Consider the following 18,500-nt stretch of genomic DNA (forward strand, 5'->3'; position numbering starts at 1 on the left):
CAAATGGGATCTTGGAAGGACGAAGATGGGGCTAGTAATTCGAATTGGATTTTTACAACTTTTCAAGATGGTACAACTAATTTGTCGACAAAAGATTATAAGCTCTAATTTAGTCGATAAAACCAAACAATTCAAAAGTCCAAAAATGTTTTTATATGGTCAGTAAAAACTATTTACATAGTTTTACGACTTCTGGTTACTATTAAAACTCATTATCAGAAAAGAAGAATAACTCATTAGTTATGGTATGTGTGATTTTTTGTTTTTTAATCCATAACAACCTTTTCTACATCAATTAATGTCTGCAGAAAATCAGAAATCTTGCCACAGTCCCTAATAAACCAATACTACTAATTGATTTAACGGTCTACAAATAACCTTAATAAAGTAATATGATCCATACAGTCCTTTCATTGGACTTATTATTCATTAAAAGTTCTCTATATTCATTATAAAATATATATAGTACATCATTGTCATTGATTATTCGTACCGAATATCAGTCTATAAGTATAAATGATGAAATGGCTTATGGCTGTCTCTATTTATAAAATACCGAATATTTTGGTTAGTGAGACCAATAATATTCTAAGAAAAAAATACAGTGGTAATTTTTGTTTCCGACAAATTTGATATATATAGGATATATCTATTTTCTGTGTAAATATAATAACTACCTATCCTCTAGTAGGATTGGTCCATAGAAAACATAATTATGTTGACTCAGAGCATTAATAGTAATTTAATAATTACCATATTTTACTCTCTTTTTTAAATTTAAATTTATTATTTTCATGAATTTAAACGATTCTGAATTGCTCCCTCTCTCTCTCTCTCTCTCTCTTCTGCACTCTGCACACTGCACAAACACAAATTTTTACTGACCATTGCCTTAATTGGATCTGTGAGCCCTCTCTGACATCTCCATTATCTCTCTTCACCTTCCTTTCTCTCTGCTTTTTCTTCATCTTCCTCGTTGAAACCTTCTCTGTAATCTCCGGCTCAAGATTCTCCCATCCGCAGCCGGATCTCGATTCCTCAACTGGAGCTCCATCGTTTACGTTCTGTAATCGCTGTTTTAACTTCTCCGGTTTGGCTTATTTAGGATCTGGAGCTCAATGTTCGATTCGTAGGGGGTGGTTTTTTGGATCAATGTCGTTTATTGATTAGATTGTGAGATATGAATCCTCTTTGCTGCATTGCTCCGGTTTCAATCGACGACCGGACTAACCCCGTGGTGGCGAAATCGGCGGCGAATAAACAGTCTCAGATAGGGTTCGAAGCTATTTCAGTCGCGAAACCTGGTAGCAACCACGCCTCTAAGCCATCGTTCTCAACTCAGGCCTCATGGATCAGCCAAGATCAGCTCGAGAGGCTCTCTTCCGAAGTCGTAGCTCCCGACGACGTGAATCTCGAGGCGAAGGATTCTTCTTCCAAGGGAGGTTTCTTCTTTGGAAATGGCGTCGGTGCCGGAGGTGGGGTCGCCGGGATCATGTATAAGTGGGTCAACTACGGGAAAGGGTGGAGAGCCAGGTGGTTCGAGCTTGAGGACGGTGTTTTGTCGTATTATAAGATCCATGGACCTGATAAGATCGTGATGAATCCGTCCAGAGAGAAGGGCGTTAGGGTGATTGGAGAGGAGTCTGTGAGGTACATTAGGAAAGCTAGCTGCGGCAGCAGCAACCGGCTTGGTGCTTCTGCAGCAGCTTCAAGGCCTTGTAAACCATTCGGAGAAGTACATTTGAAGGTAATTCTAACCATACCATTTGCTTTTTCTTTGGTTTTGGAAGAAGGGAAGACCATCTTTCTTTGAAATGTTTTTTTTTTGTGTCACAATGATTGGCATTTGCATACTGTTTGATTTGTGCTTTGGTGTTGCATGAAAATCATCTAGGGACTAGGGTTTACACGTTTCCGGATTTTACTTTCCTTTCCCTTGAACTGTCAGCTGAGGTTGTAATGCTTTGTTGTAGGTTTCTTCAATTCGTGCAAGCAAGTCTGATGACAAAAGGCTTGCTATATTTACGGGTACAAAAACTCTTCATTTACGTTGTGTTTCGAGAGAGACTAGAGCAACCTGGGTAGAAGCTTTGCAAGTGGCCAAGGATCTTTTTCCTAGAGTGCCCAGCGGTGACATCCTACCCTCAGAAGATACGGTTGTTTCGACTGAGAAGTTGCGTGAACGGTTACTGCAGGAAGGCATTGATGAGGCAGTAGTTAAAGATTGTGAAACCATTATGCTTTCGGAAGTTTCTATGCTGCAGAACCGGTTGCAAGTTCTTATACAAAAACACATTATACTACTAGATACACTGAGACAGTTAGAGGTATGTTTTAGCTCTTCCCTATGCACACATTTTGATATGGACCTATTTATCTTGAAATTTTCCAATTCTTTGCTTGCTTAATTTGACCATAGGCTCTGGTTTAGTTAAACCATATCACTACAATTTCATATTGTGAACATATTGCACCACCGGCCTCTTGTTTGTCGTCCGCATCACTTCATAGTAGAATAATAATTGATGTGTTTAAAATCATCTTGCAGACTGAGAAGATTGAGCTGGAAACCACTGTTGTTGATGAAACAAAGGAGCATGACTCTTGCTGTGGACAGGGAAGACGATTTAGTGGTTAGTGGATTCTCGACGTGTATATTCTCTCAAAAAGTTTAAAGTATATATGGAATTGTACGATCAAAGGTTTTACTTGACTCTGTTGAGACAGTTTTTACGTTTCTAACATCATTGGTTCTCCAACAGATTTCTATTCAGTCATGTCAGAGGTATCTCCAAGCGATTCTGAGGCAGATAATGATAGTCAAGATGGAGCAGATGTTGAATCTGATGAAGATGATGTAGCTTTTTTTGATACAAATGATATCCTATCAGCTGAGGCACTGAGAAGTGCTTCTTATCGTAGCCGAGAAGCTGAAGGATCTATTTATGATAAAGACCCCTTCTTTTCTGACCGCTTGCAAGTTCCCGTTAGGATTCCGCAGTATCCATATGTTAGAAGAAGGGATAATTTACCGGAGCCAAAGGAGAAGGAAAAGCCGGTTGGATTGTGGTCAATCATCAAAGAAAACATTGGCAAAGACTTGTCTGGAGTTTGTCTCCCCGTATATTTTAATGAGCCACTCTCTTCTCTGCAGAAGTGCTTTGAGGATTTGGAGTACTCATACTTGATAGACAGAGCACTCGAGTGGGGAAAACAGGTTAGGTCCATCAGCTCATGTTTTATTTTTAGCACAAATCAGGAAAGAGTGGTCTATTCTTCAACTAGGCGGTTTGTTGTGATATGTTTTGTATGTCCAAACATTTCTTTTCCTGGCCTATTCCGAAATGTCCGTAACATTATATTTTGGACGCATCATCTGATACTTGTCCCCTACCTAATAACTTGCCCTGACTTATCGAATTGTAAGTTCAACTCTCCGTAACTCAATACTAACAAGAAACTGTCCTAATTAACTGAATTATTCTTTTGTCTAGCCTAAATACACAATTACGGCCTCTGCATCTTTTGGGACTAGTGGAACTTATTTTGATGCTATTACGTTCTGGTTTGGGTCTGAAAAGAAGAATGGTGGAAACTAGATTTGCTGTTAGTTCAATATCTATTTCTGTGCTTGCTTTTCTTATTGCTTCCAGCATCTAATATTGTTGTCCACAAGTTCATTGCAACTCTAAATAGTCGTCATCAAAAGCTAGAGAGTTATCATCTTGCGAGTTTCAATCCCAAATCTGAGAAAAAATTGTTTTAACATTATAGTCTTTCTCATTTCAGGGCAATGAGTTGATGAGGCTTCTAAACATTGCAGCTTTCGCTGTATCTGGCTATGCGTCCACGGAAGGCAGGCAATGCAAGCCTTTTAACCCTCTACTTGGTGAGACCTATGAAGCTGACTATCCAGATAAAGGACTTCGTTTCTTTTCTGAGAAGGCAAGTCAACTATCACAACAATCTCTTTTTCTAACTGCAGGAGTTGTATTGACAAATCATGCAGGGAATGTAAAATATGTTGTTACCTATGATTATCTTTCTAAATATATCGGACATATATTATTAGCAACCCCTCACCTTTCTGCCCACATAATTCTCTTGTTCAGGTGAGTCATCATCCGATGATTGTTGCTTGCCATTGTGAAGGACAAGGTTGGAATTTCTGGGGAGACTCAAATATCAAAGGGAAATTTTGGGGAAGGTCAATCCAGCTTGACCCAGTGGGTGTCTTGACATTAAAATTTGATGATGGTGAGACGTATCAATGGAGCAAGGTTACCACTTCCATATACAACATCATCCTCGGCAAACTTTACTGCGATCATTATGGAACCATGCGCATCAAAGGCGGAGGGAATTATTCCTGCAGGCTGAAGTTCAAGGAGCAGTCAGTCATAGATCGAAACCCTCGTCAGGTAGTAGAATAAGTTTTAATTTATACAGTATCAAGAATAACAGAGAAAATATCATATCAAATCAATGGAATTTGTAAATGATCTGCAGGTTCACGGTTTTGTGCAAGACAACAGAACCGGGGAGAAAGTAGCAATATTGATAGGCAAATGGGATGAAGCGATGTACTATGTATTGGGAGATCCGACAACGAAGCCAAAGGGATATGATCCAATGACAGAAGCTGTTTTACTGTGGGAAAGAGACAAATCTCCTACAAAAACAAGATACAATCTCTCCCCATTTGCAATCTCTCTTAATGAGATAACTCCTGGGATGATGGACAAATTGCCTCCGACAGATTCAAGATTGAGACCAGACCAAAGACACTTAGAAAACGGTGAATATGAATCAGCAAATGCCGAGAAACTGAGACTTGAACAGTTGCAGAGACAGGTCATAAAATCTGTGTGTCTAGATCACATCATATAAACATCGAAATCTAGTAGGACAATATGTTAATCTTGATTGATAAGGCTATGTTGTTAGTCTAGTTGATGACCAGGTCACATCATAATCACCTCGAAATCTAGTTGATGACCATATGGGTAAGCAGAGGACTGAATGTAGCGTTTTTATTTTGTGTGAGTTGCAGGCAAGGAGGCTGCAGGAGAAAGGATGGAAACCGAGATGGTTTGAAAAGGATGAAGAAGGGAATTATCGGTATGTAGGAGGTTACTGGGAAGCAAGAGAGAAGAAAGATTGGGATTCAATCACTGACATTTTCAAGAAGCGTACTAACACGGTTTCATCTTCATCTACCTTTCTTTAATCATCTCAGGTTTTTTTTCTGGCTTTTTTTTGTCCTTATATTAATATATAGAAAGATCTTTCACATTATGATCAAAAAAGAAAAAAAAAAGATCTTCACCATTCCTCCATTGTGTTTCTGTGAAAATTTGGCCAGAACCTTTGTTGGCGTGTGTGTGTAATATGTAGATGTCAAACAGACTGATTGGAGATGATGAATCATCCGATTAGGATTCTGGTTTCCATGTGTGGAAAGTCTTTTAAGCATATGATTTTGTTATTAACATTGTTGACTGAGGCCTATACTAATTGTTTTGAGAAATGTAAAACAATGTAAAATTTAAAGTGTAAAACATGATTAACATTGTTATTAACATCGTTGACGGAGGCCTAGCTAATTAAAATGTAAAACTTACGATAATGTTAAGTCAGTGTAAGAATATATAAATTTGAGAACAAAAGCTTTACTTTCATATAAGTTCTGCATGGCAAAATTTAAGATAATAGTCTCAGTTCATATTAATTCACTTAATATTAAATTAGGAAAAACAGTCGCACTACAACACCAACGGTCTAGTTATAAACTTGGGTTTAAGTTTAATGTTATAACCCAACGTAACCAAAAAAAAAAAAAAACGAAATATTGAGTTTCCAGCAGCGTAATAAGACAGGGTTTTCATTAAAAAAAACTAAACTACAAAGAAATTTTTTGATACTGCCAATGTAAATAAAATTTGTTTAACAAGGAGAACAACAATGTCTGATGCCGAGACCTCTCTCTCTCCACAAGATCAAAACTGCCGAGTGCAGACATTGAACATAACAATAATTATGCAAAAATGGAGGAAAAACAAAACTGTGTTCCGTTTTGAGACAAACAAGAAGGATGAGTTTTGCTCATTTTCACTTCCAAGCTTTCCTTCCTCTGAACTGGCTTCCGCTGAGGCTATTCTTCATTTTCTTGGCTCGCTTTGATTTCCCAGCCTTTGATCTTATCGCAGCCAGAGGCATATTCTTCTTGTGCTCCTTCTGTCTATTGCTCGATCCTCCACTCTACGTTTTCATTTCACAATAATTATTAGATCATTAAAACAAACATTCTGTGCTTGTAAAATAACCATTTCTTGTAAGAACAACAACAATAAAGACGAGTACCTTCTTCTGCTTGATGGCAGTCTTGGATTGGTATTTCCCTCGGTCCTCTCTACCGGCTTTAACTAATTCCAGTCTTTGTTCTTTTGTTAGTTTATGCCTTATGTGAGCCTGTGGAAAGAGTACAAAAAATTCAGTTAACATCGAATCTCACTCGACTATGCCAAACATTTTGTGACTAAAACGGAGCTTCTTATATTAACAGCTTACTTCAAGTTTGGCTGGATTGACCCGCTTCTTACTTAGCTGATCAGAATCCGGAACCTTGAATCCTTTTCGAGCCAATGCAATTTTCGCATCCTTCTTTGCCTGTATGCGACACGAGACATTTACAACGTTGGACTCAAGAACAGAGGAAAAGAGCTTCTCTCTCGCGCATATATGCATATATATACCTGAAGTTCTTTGATTTTTCGGAAGTCCTCATTCGAAAGTATGCCATCACTTTCAGCTAATGATGGCTGTTCGCTCTTTGCTTCTGCGAATCTCTTTAGAGCTCGTAGGCTTGTATCAGCAGAGAGGAGACTCGCATCAAAATCTACGATCTTCCTTTTCTTCCCCTTTGCTTTCTCTTTGTTTCCACTATCCTCTACAGAAGAATCAGAAGCTTCTCCATCATCTTCTTCGCTTTCGACCTCCTCGTTTTCCGAATCAGTCTCGGCTTCACCACTGTCATTCTCCTCTTCCTCTTCATCACCACCGATCGTAGTATCAATATCACTATCATCTTCACTATCATCACCATCATTAGAATCTTCTTCAGCCTCGTCATCGGTTCCACATTCATCAGGTATCAGCTCTTGTTCGATATCATTACTGCCAGGCAACTCCACGTTATCATCGTCTTGATCATCATCAGAATCGCTCTCATGATCACTTTCTTGCAATAACTCAACATTGGGAACATTGCTGAAGACATTAACTTCTCCATATTGTTTAGGTTTGGCAACGGGACCTCCAGGACGGCCACGGTCCTTTTTCACTAGAAGCGAAGGGTTGATCTGAAATTACAAAATGCAATTCTTGGTTAACCACACACATCGATTATTTTGTTTGAACTAACCAACAAAATGCTATCGCTACCTCTCTGAACAATGCTATGAGGGAACGAGCTGCTGCTGAGATGGCTTTTTCATGGTTCTTTTTATACAGAGCAAGATCTTGCAGCAATTCTTCTGTCATCAACTGAAGTATAGGAGACAAAAAAAGAAGCAAAAAAAGAATTCAGGAAAAAAAAGGATTAGTGATGTATAACTACATTTATATGAGAATATTAAACCAGAGTTAAGAACTAGTTACCTCGTGAATCCTCAGGCACATTTCTCTTATCACATTAAGTCCGACAGCAATAGCCTGGTTACACAAATGAAAACAATGAATTATAAAGGAATTTATAAATGAGAATGCTTTCTAGTCAAGTCCCTTGATATGAGAAAGCTTGAAATCACACCTCAGGACGTGAACGGTCGTGTACAAACTGGTTCACTATTTGCTTGAAGAGTGGCTCCACGGCATCAGAAGGTACCTGCCCGGGGCAAAATTATTTAAAGGATTGAAGAATGAGAAAAGCAGTAATGCTTTAAAGTTGAGATGTTTCTATACCCCATCATGGCAAGCCTGAACTGCTGCTGCAAGTATTTGTGTAATGTCCTTTTCATGTGGCTGCATTTAAGAACATATTTCAATCAAATTTCAATTAGCAAAAGAAAATTTAAAAGGGCAGTTAGCAAATCTTACCTTAGCATAGTTTTGAAGATAAGAATAAAAGCTTAATAAATGCAACTTGTGAAGACCAATTGTTCGTGCAATAACTTTCATCATCATCAACCTGGTCTGCAAAATTTTTTGAATACATAGGGGAAAAAATCAAATGAGACCGGGAAACCAAATAAAAATTTAGTTAGCTCATATGTTTCCTATTTTCTAGTATGGATGAAGCGAGTTAAAATATAAGAATTTAGGGGGAAAATAGTAGAATTTAGTATCAGCGGAAAATTGTAAATTCTGGCTAAACACTTGGCTAAAGGAGGCGGGTATGAAGTGACTCAGTCGAATTTCATAGATGAAAACAGGGAGAATAATTACCTCAACGCGTTCATTAGTTTTCCCAATGCTCTTGCCAGTTTGAAGACGGGAAAGCAATCTCTCTGCAAATTTCTGTAAAAGAAGTAAACATTCAATTATAGCCACTCGATACTCCATACTCCATACTATCGTAATTAATTTCTCTGCATCATTTAGGAAATGAACCTGCGCATCATTTAGATGATTAAGAGGTGAATAAGTTGAAGTGGTGTTCTCAGACGATGCACGCTGCTTTTTTTTAATACTTCGCATCGCACGTTGCAGTTTAGCTTGCTTTTTCTTCTTGCTAGAAGATGTACCTTTGTTGGTCGCCTATACATCGGAAAGGGAAATTCTTTGACATATAAACTAACCAAAAAAAGTTTCCCCAGATATTAATGCTCCATAATATCATGTAAATATGACCTAGTTTCATACTTATTCGTAATGATAAAAATGATATCGACAACTGTAAAGGTGGAAACTTCCATCAACAACAAGTAAGCGTCTTCTTCAAACTCTTTACTAAAATTCATGCATAATGTTATTTACCTTGTAAACAGCCTCTCTGTTAATCACAACCTGAGATGCTTGCTTTGAATCCTCGTCGTCGCTGCTTGAAGCATCACTATCATCATCTTCGTCAATGTTCTCGTAATCAAGAAGAAACCGAAGGGAAGATATCATGATCCTGAACATGTTAAAAAAGAAAAGTTAGTAATTTGACCGACCAAATCTTATCAAAATATTCCACAGTTAGAAAAAAAAAAAGATATACGTACCTAGGTGAAGTATGAAAGCACGCTTCACAAATCGCAATTGCTACTCTGTCATGTTGATCACCAAGCCAGACTTTTCTCTTGTGAAGCTCACAAAGGGTAACAAGTGCTCTCTTAGCCTTGGTTTCATCTTCTTGCTACAAACAAAAGAAACAAAGCAAAATTATACAATAAACTATAATCGCATCATAAACTCAGTTACACAATCCCATGGAAAGGGAAAAGAAAAAGAATTACCTCCAACATAGCGATCACAATCTTCTGAAGTGATTTGTGCCTCGGATCAGTGACACTCATCTTACGAATGGTTTGAACAATGTGCGAGAAAGCAAGCTTTCGCAAGTTTCTATCACCAAGAGTCTGAATATCCAGAAACAGAGCCAGCAAATCCTCGATGAAAAGACTCTAACAAAAGAATAAAACAGCCAAATCAATCTCAGAACAGACACACACAAAATGGATTGAAAATCAACTATGAATCAGAATACGAGCAGCTCAGATTCCAATCAATCACATTAAAACACAAACCTTTCGATTCATCAGAAGAATCAGGGCTTGCGCAACATGGTTCCGAAGCCCCGACGGCATCGCCAGGCACGAGGTACGGAGTAAATCAGTCAATTGAGCTGGAAATGCGGCGAGCTGCTTCGGGTAAAACGGAGTAACGTGAGCCAGAAACATGGCTCGGTCGCCGAGATCCTTGGCAACGGAAGGGTCGGAGCCGATGCCTCCGACGGAGGAGAAACTGAGAGCCGCCTGTTGCTGAAAGAGATCGACGGAGGCTTTGAACTGTTTGTAAATCAATTGGAGCTCCGTTTCGTAACCTTCTGGGTCACGTTTGATTTTACCTTGAAGGGTAGGAAGGCTGAGCTTCTCGGAGCTCCGGCCAGACGCCTTCAGGGAATCCGGCGTATGACCTAGAGATCCGGCCATAATCGGAGGTTTAGGGAGAGAGAAAGAAACCCTGGAACGGAAAATAAAAGTGAGACTTTTATTTTATATACTTCCTTTTATCATCCTTTAGGTTTAGTTCTTCATACCAGGTCGGTTTAGGATTTGATAGTCTATTAGTCTTTGGTTTTCTGGTTCCGGTTAAGACTTTGAATCTATGGGCTTTTTGACTCGAGATGAATTTGAAACCCACTGTCAATTTCTGAATCCTCTGTTTCAGTGTTTCACCATTGTCTATTTCTCTGGTTTGAGAAATTGAGATCATCAGCTGATTTGAATATAAGACTTTGAATATTTTTATTACATAATTTGATGTAAAGAGAGTACAACAAAATGATAAGAAATACAGCATTGTCTCTTCCTTCACACCTTATATCAATGAGTGATTGTAAGTTTAACTATCCAGAAATAATTTTATAACATTTTCATTCAACTCTAACTAATAGGGGATATTTAGGAAAACTTTGTACAGTTAAGTCTTGTATATATTTTTTTTTAAATAAGTTAAGTCGTGTATGTTACCCTTTCTCTGTTTTTAATTTGAACAAAAAAAACATGCATGAGCGCAAGTTTATAATGTTTATCGCCAAAAAGAAAAATTGATCCAAGTGTATTTTTAATTCTAGACAGTTTATAAGGTTTGTCGCCAAAGACATGAGCGCAAATTTTGCATTTTTAGAAGCATTCTTTGCGTTTGTTGCGCATTTTGCCAACACACAATTTGCATTATCAGCACGAACCTTTACATTTCGTGTCCCACAAGAAACTTCACCTTCTTGAAATAGACCATTTCATCCGTACTAACTGTCTCCAAGAAGACAGCAACAAAAGTGGTGTTCTTAAGCCAAAATATAAAACGCATGAAAACAAGTTTCCTCAAATACTCGTTGAATCTTCTGTTTACTTAATCTGATTTACAAACAAAGAAAGGTTTCACTAGCAGAGCTTGCAATGTCTGAAACCACTTCCATGTCTTTAACAGAGAGAGTTTACAACCATCTTTGTCTCTCCGATGTTTCTCTCGCCTTGCTGGGACTGTTTGTTTTCTGTTGCTTGCGTGAGAAGGTAACGAAGAAGCCAGGGCCAACGGTATGGCCCGTGTTCGGAGTTACTCCAGAGTTCTTCTTTAACCGGAATGATGTCTATGGTTGGGTCACAAGGTGTTTGAAAAAATGTCGAGGTACATTTCTTTACCGAGGAATCTGGCTTGGTGGTTCTTATGGAGCTGTGACTTGTGTTCCTGCTAATGTCGAGTACATGCTCAAGACTAACTTCAAGAACTTCCCCAAAGGTCCCTTCTTCAATGACCGGTTCAGTGATCTGCTCGAAGATGGTATCTTTAATGCTGATCATGAATCTTGGAAGGAGCAAAGACGCATCATCATAACCGAAATGCATTCAACCCGGTTCGTGGAGCATTCCTTTCAGACGACACAGGATTTGGTAAAGAAGAAGTTGTTGAAAGTGATAGAAGGTTTCGCGAGGTCACAAGAGGCTTTCGACCTACAAGATGTGCTCTTGCGCTTGACATTTGACAACATCTGCATCGCGGGTCTAGGTGATGACCCGGGAACTCTGGATTCTGATCTTCCTCTTGTTCCATTTGCTCAAGCTTTTGAAGAAGCAACGGAGTCTACGCTGTTTAGATTCATGATCCCTCCATTTATATGGAAAACGATGAGGTTCTTTGACATTGGGTATGAGAAAGGTCTCAGGAAAGCAGTTGAGGTCGTGCATGAGTTTGTGGACAAGATGGTTGTGGATCGTATCTGCAAGCTCAAGGAGGAAGAAACGTTAGGCAACAGATCCGATGTCCTCTCAAGAATTATTGAGATTGAAAGTCACAAGAAGAGTGATGAAAAAGATCCTTCCATCATCAAATTCTTTAGACAATTCTGCACAAGTTTCATCTTAGCTGGACGAGACACAAGTTCAGTTGCACTTACATGGTTCTTCTGGATGATACAGAAACACCCACAAGTTGAAAACAAAATCATCAGCGAGGTCAGAGAGATCTTGAGACAGCGAGGAGATTCTGTAGCCAGCAAAACCGAGAGTCTCTTCACAGTCAAAGAACTAAACGACATGGTATATCTACAAGCAGCACTTTCAGAAACTATGAGACTTTACCCTCCGATTCCAATGGAGATGAAACAAGCAGTTGAAGACGATGTTTTTCCCGATGGGACTTTCCTAAGTAAAGGTTCACGGGTTTACTTTGCGATATACGCCATGGGAAGGATGGAATCCATTTGGGGAAAAGACTGTGAATCGTTCAAACCAGAGAGATGGATCCAAGCAGGGAATTTCGTGAGCGATGACCAATTCAAATACGTTGTGTTCAATGCTGGGCCAAGGCTGTGTTTAGGGAAAACATTTGCTTACCTGCAGATGAAGACGGTAGCTGCTTCAGTCTTGTTGAGGTACTCAATCAAGGTTGCTCAAGATCATGTCGTTGTCCCCAGAGTTACTACAACCTTGTACATGAAGCACGGTCTCAAGGTCACCATCTCGCCAAGGTCACTGGAAGAGAAGATACACGTTCAAAATTAGAGAATCGAGGTTCACAGATTAGAATTTTATCAGGTAAATACTCCACATACCATATCATGGAGAAGTTACTAGAGTCATGTTGACGAATTCGAGTTTCTTAACTAATATCAAAAACGCAATGTAACCTCTTCACCTCTCATTACCTCAGTGATAATGTACCTGTTTTCGAGCAGCTCATCTTGAAGGCTGAAAAACAAAAAATTCAAATGTGTTTGATGAAAATTAACGTACTTGAAACAATCGTTCATGTTCTGTATAGAGCCTTATTTAACACATTAGCAAAGATTGATGTCATTTTCTTCAAGCAATGGATCCTAATATCAAGTGAGCTTGTGGAATTGGTCTAAGATCATCATCAATTTTTTTTTTTTTTTGCAAGAGGAGACAAACACTCCATGAAAGAACGACTCCAAGCTCGGATCAGCCTAAATCAAATTGATTATGAATAAAACTAATTCCAAATCAATTGACATACTGTAATAAGTCGAAGTTAGGAAGAGATTTTCTATACTTTCAGGACGACTAACAGGTCAAACTACAAAGTCAAAAATTTCCATGAAAACTGAAAGATAGCATTTTTACATGGAAAGCTTTTGGAAACACACCACAATGCTTACTCTTGGTCCGTGCAATAGTTCCCAAACCATGGAGCTACACTAAGAAAACCCAAAGAATCAAAGACCAGCCTTTGCGTTTACACTTTACAGAGGAACGGACCAAAAAACCGGGTTACGATGGAGTCAACAATTGGGGTGATTATTGATCTAAGGAATCAGAATCGGTTTCAAGAAAAAGCCCAAATTCGAAGAAGAAACTGTATCAGAGAGTCATACCATCGACAGACTCATGGGTGGCTAAATATGGAGGCAAAGTCAGTAAATTTGACTCAAAAGAAACGATCTTTCAATTTGCAACCCATAGGCTGCTTCCTTTAGCATATCCGGCCATTGACGCGCGTCCAATTCACGCGCCGCATTTACCATCTAGCTTTAATCGCCGGATAGAGAGGCAATGCCACGGCCGGGAGGCGGCGGTGGTGGGGTAATTATAATTTTACTCCTCTTAACTTTCGCTGTTTACGAATTTACCCCGTTACTTTAGTTATGTGCTTTATGTCAATTTCACTCCTCATCAAATTCTGTTTCTTCACTATACCTCTTGAGAAAGAAAAAAATAGATCGTTTAGTAATCAACTTAATTAGCTGAAGATGAACAAATTTATTGAATCATACATGAAAAGCAGTTATACATTCAGCAATTGAATTTATAGATAAATACTACCATTTTTTTTTTCTCTAATCTAAACGCAATTATTTATTGTAACTAGTTTCTAAAGTTTAAACCAAATCCGACTTGGGTGACAGATTATCTAAGGATGAGATCTGTTTATACAATCCCAAGCTTTTTAGTGGCCTTGTGGCTTTGATGATCTTGAACCATTGGCTCATTGGCTCGCACGAGCTGTCGTTACTCAGACACTTGCAGGCATTAGCCACGACGTTATTGGTTGCGTCCACGTCAAGGCAAATAGAAGTCTTGTTACTTGTTGTCGCAGCTAAGTGCATCCTAGAGGCCGAGATTGTCTGCCATATCGAACCGGGTTTCGAGCAACTAGTCCGAGTCATCGTAACCCGGTTTTTCGGTCCGTTGCTCTGTAAACACAAAAGCTGGTCTTTGATTCTTAGGGTTTTCTTAGTGTAGCTCCATGGTTGAGAACTATTGCACGGACCAAGAGTAAGCATTGTGGTGTCTTTGAGAGATCGAACTACACAGAGTCCGGTTAATGGATGGAAAACCAGATTGTAAGCATCGGTTCGAGGACCCGGTCCTAGTAAACGAAATCAGTTCAGAAGTTCATATATTTAACAAAATATGTTTGAGCAAATCTTGTTTAAAACTTTTAGTAAATCTCTCAATATATGCACCTTGAAGTGGAGATTGAAGAAGAGAGATCTTTTGCAAGAAACTTGAATTTCGAACACTAATCCAATCAGAATCCAACGCACCATAATACTCAATCATCCCGACCACGCCTTGTCTTAAGTAATAACTTCCGGTAAGTGCCCATAGCGACCAGTCGACGTCATTTTCAGCCGCCCAACCGCTTAAGCATCCGAAATAGCGATCGTCATTTGCGTTTTGTCCTCTTTCGTCTACACCGAATTCGCTGAGGAACAATGGAAACCCTTTGTTAAGGAGAAAACCGCCATTGTTTCCTATCCGGTTTAGAACTCGACCGCAGATATCGTTAGGGTTATTGGTCGTCCACGAGTTTCCGTCCGTGAAAGAATACCAATGAAGCTCAAAGACGAGTTTTCCGGTGAAAGATAGTTTTACGGGTCGCGACCTAACGAAGGAGAGATCGGCATCAAAGCTTAGACCGGACAGGACTACAAGTACGTTCTTGTTTGCTGAATGAACTGCTTCAGCTCCTTGTTGCATATACCTACGTATGTAAAAAAATTATTCAAAAATTCAATAAAAACAATTTTAGTTTGCTCAAGCTTTAAATTTATATGTATAGATAACATATCCATATATAGGCTACATAATAAATAGTTACCGTACTTGAACCAATCGTTAACGTTTTGTTTAGGCCCTCTAAGTTCATTCCTAAGACTCATGCCAACGACATTAGTGACGCCATCAAACGTCGTCGCCATTTTACTCAGAGCGGCGGTCCACACGGTGGGATCGAAAAACCGGTCACCGAAAAAACCATTACCGTCGTTGTTGGCGCAGCACCACCCTGGTTTAGTTAGGTGGTTGTCTAATATAACCATCACATCGTTGTTTCCTAATGTAGTAACCACCATCTGCAAAAATAAAATAAAAAGAAGGTTATACTATCATCATTGATATTTCATTTTCACTTTTCTAATATAAGATTGCGGATTCGGTTATGATTGATGATTTTAGACTTGTCATGTTGTCACGTTGGTTTTTAATGGCATGTGAACCCTTGTGTTGATTTAGATGACTTTCCGTGTTACACCCGAATATTTTTCAGTTTTTTTAACTTAATTATTACTTAACTAATTGACGGATTTATCATTTGTAAAATTAACATTATATCTGTAAGACAATTTATTTACAAAATACGAAATAATAGTTTTGCAAAGTTTGGTTGGATGCTTTGATGATACATGATGTCGGATGTGCAACTTATAATGTGAGAAGAACGATTATAATTCTAGACAGAAATGTGTCAACTTGTAATTTGATTATGTGTCATCTAAGAAGAAGCACCATTAGTCTTTTATGTATAAACTTGAAACTATCTGTGAAGTTTATATTTGGATCGGTATCAGGCCTGATCAGTATGATGTTTTGCAATTTCAAGAACCGTATCCCATAAACGAGAATTTGAAAATCAGAAACGAAGAATCAATCCTTCGCTAGATAAATGATCAACTTTTGGGTACGATTTTATTTGTTGCATTATTTATACCCATTAAAAACAGAACAAGTTCACAAGAATATAATTAGTTTATGTGACAGAAAAGGAAAAAGGCCAAACAAACGTCACGAGCGTTATGTGTTCTGGAGATGCTCATTAACTCCAGTTACCCACTACCAAACATTTTTTAGTTAAGAATTTGACTATTGACATATAATTCAACATAGACCTGATTGGCTGATTCCTGAATATTATGCTTCTTTTTTTTTTTAAGGAAAAATGAACTTAGACAATTTTGTAACAATTCCCAACCAAACCCCAACTAATTAAATTGATTATTGAATTGTATATGTAAAGTTTCCTTCAAGTATTGACGTGTTCTTTAGTCAGATTGGTTCTTCTACAAGTTCAATACGTGTAATAGTTTGATAAGCAACATTATGATGAAATTCATTCGTCTATATCAATATGTTTTTAATTTGAATAGAAGTTTTAATTATTAATTAATTGAACTTTGATAATTAGCTGAACAGATTCATTTTAATGTTTAAAAAATGCATTTAAACATAAGTCCATCTATCACCCTATGTATGCCTTGTTAGTTTTACACTATACGAATAATTATCAAGAAACGAATTAATAACAGCTGAGAAATATAGAAAGAAGACTTTGACACAAAAGCTATGTAATATATAAATTGGGAAATTACCTAACCTAAAAAAAACTCATATTTTTTTTGTTGTAGATGAATAAATGTTTGATTATAGGATTTGGTTGAACCCCTCCGATGTAAAAAAAAAAATCACAAAAAAAAAAATTCCATAAGAAAAGAAGGATGCACCATGCATCTTATTTTATCATACATCTTTTCATTTGAAGGAAGTGTCGAGGTCCAACGATATTTCATGGAAACGTCTACTTTATATCTATACAAATTATTTCATCTTTTTCTGTTAATTAGGAAAATATGTTCACATGACACATGAAAAAGGATGTACTGACGTACACGTATATACATATACACTACATTTGCAATAGATACTGAAATCATCTTACTAAAGTCTATACGTTCAGAAAAAGCTTTTCGATACGTGCATTAGAATTTTAATTCGATCCCAATTTTTTCTTTGTTGGTTAAACTAAAATGCAAATGTAACTAGAACAAAATTAATAGTAAAACCTAAAATTAACACAATATTTAGAATCAAAAGATTGGAGATATAATAAGAGTACCTTGAAAGCTTCAATTAGAGAAAGATCAATAATGGAGGGGTTGTTAGTTTGGAAACCAACAATGTCATCTTTAAGACCAAAGCTTTGAAAAGATTGTCTCACTGTGACATTATTAGCCAATGTCTCATTAGTCATCAAATCCAACGGCCAAGTTAACCTAACACAATTGAAACCCATTTCCACTATTTTCTTGGCCACTGCGTCCACCGGTTGCTTGCTCAGCCCTTCCGCCACCACTGGCTGTAGGTGCGAAGGCCAGTTCACACACGCTAGCTTCACTCGTTGACCGTTCTCATCCACGATCCAACGGGAGCTTGTGGAGAGAGGATAAGCCATGTTTGGGATGGTGTGTTGTGCAATGAATGAGAAGAAGAAACAGAAGAATGGGAAAATGCAAAACATGTGTTTTGGCTCTTTCGTTGTCATTTTTTGTTGTTGATGAAGTTGTGTTTTCTTGTTTCTTTTGTGAGTTGGAGATTCATATAGACAATAGTCTTATTTATAAACATAGAAAGAAAGGGTTTAGAAGTAAGTGTCTCTGTCATAAAAAAATTGTTCTTCCTTTACTGTTCATATTTCAGAAACTATAAGGTATGTATTTAACAGTTACTTTAATATTAGTTGGCGTCTTTTCGGTGTTAATCAACGTATGATATATTTAATGCGTTTTCATACGTTTTTATGTCAGTTGGTATATCAAGGTATGTATGATATATTATGACATTCAAATACTTAGCAAAAAATAACGTATGAATAGTTGTATAAGATTTATTTAAATGAGTTTTCTTTAAAAGACCTGAAAGGTATATACGTAGCTAGTGTCTGTATCTACGTCTTATAAAACTAAATCTCAACACATTACCAGATTCTAAATATACATAAACTACAATTTATAGTTTTATTCATATACATTACCGACACCAAATATCATAAACTTTTAAAAGAAATGTCGCTGACAATTAATATATGAACATGCGTGTAACGGTTCTGTCTAATATCCTTGTAAGTATCTAAAGATGAAATAGCCGTTTCCCATCGAAAATAGGACGCATCGACTTGAGCAGTATTTTCACCACACGGTCTTTCCAATTAAAACAAATCAATATATATCTAGTAGTACTCATTCAAACAACAAATCAAAGTTCATATCTGAAATTGTT

The 18,500-nt window shown here is 37.8% G+C and overlaps 4 protein-coding genes across 5 annotated transcripts; 2 read left to right on the forward strand and 2 right to left on the reverse strand.

Moving 5' to 3' along the window:
• The first annotated feature begins 876 nt into the window (after positions 1 to 876).
• LOC18993551 (oxysterol-binding protein-related protein 1D) lies at positions 877 to 5,492 on the forward strand. Its single transcript, XM_006417085.2, has 8 exons — positions 877 to 1,747; positions 1,974 to 2,327; positions 2,549 to 2,633; positions 2,763 to 3,217; positions 3,790 to 3,945; positions 4,113 to 4,421; positions 4,510 to 4,854; positions 5,054 to 5,492. Exons 1-8 carry the CDS (start codon positions 1,181 to 1,183, stop codon positions 5,228 to 5,230), a joined length of 2,448 nt encoding a protein of 815 aa, XP_006417148.1. The 5' UTR covers positions 877 to 1,180; the 3' UTR covers positions 5,231 to 5,492.
• Positions 5,493 to 5,865: 373 nt separating this feature from the next.
• LOC18993552 (protein SDA1 homolog) lies at positions 5,866 to 10,168 on the reverse strand. The gene is made up of 15 exons (XM_006417086.2): positions 9,732 to 10,168; positions 9,441 to 9,608; positions 9,207 to 9,340; positions 8,977 to 9,115; positions 8,611 to 8,757; positions 8,446 to 8,517; positions 8,098 to 8,193; positions 7,963 to 8,022; positions 7,811 to 7,885; positions 7,660 to 7,713; positions 7,444 to 7,545; positions 6,756 to 7,361; positions 6,571 to 6,669; positions 6,364 to 6,471; positions 5,866 to 6,261 (listed from the first exon to the last, which is right to left on the reverse strand). The coding sequence occupies exons 1-15, from the start codon at positions 10,134 to 10,136 to the stop codon at positions 6,112 to 6,114; spliced, it is 2,415 nt and encodes an 804-aa protein (XP_006417149.1). The 5' UTR covers positions 10,137 to 10,168; the 3' UTR covers positions 5,866 to 6,111.
• A 937-nt stretch (positions 10,169 to 11,105) lies between these two features.
• Positions 11,106 to 12,707, forward strand: LOC18993553 (cytochrome P450 86B1). 2 transcript variants are annotated; one of them, XM_024153173.1, is made up of 2 exons: positions 11,106 to 11,862; positions 11,944 to 12,707. In XM_024153173.1, exons 1-2 carry the CDS (start codon positions 11,106 to 11,108, stop codon positions 12,705 to 12,707), a joined length of 1,521 nt encoding a protein of 506 aa, XP_024008941.1. The 2 variants fall into 2 exon arrangements, with proteins under 2 accessions (XP_024008941.1, XP_006417150.1); XM_006417087.2 differs by having other exon boundaries at positions 11,106 to 12,707.
• A 1,298-nt stretch (positions 12,708 to 14,005) lies between these two features.
• Positions 14,006 to 17,789, reverse strand: LOC18993554. Its single transcript, XM_006417088.2, has 4 exons — positions 17,341 to 17,789; positions 15,276 to 15,523; positions 14,633 to 15,153; positions 14,006 to 14,535 (listed from the first exon to the last, which is right to left on the reverse strand). The coding sequence occupies exons 1-4, from the start codon at positions 17,764 to 17,766 to the stop codon at positions 14,045 to 14,047; spliced, it is 1,686 nt and encodes a 561-aa protein (XP_006417151.1). The 5' UTR covers positions 17,767 to 17,789; the 3' UTR covers positions 14,006 to 14,044.
• Positions 17,790 to 18,500: the final 711 nt, after the last annotated feature.

This window comes from Eutrema salsugineum, unplaced genomic scaffold (assembly GCF_000478725.1).
Source record: "Eutrema salsugineum unplaced genomic scaffold, Eutsalg1_0 scaffold_5, whole genome shotgun sequence".
NCBI classification, from domain to species: Eukaryota; Viridiplantae; Streptophyta; class Magnoliopsida; order Brassicales; family Brassicaceae; genus Eutrema; species Eutrema salsugineum.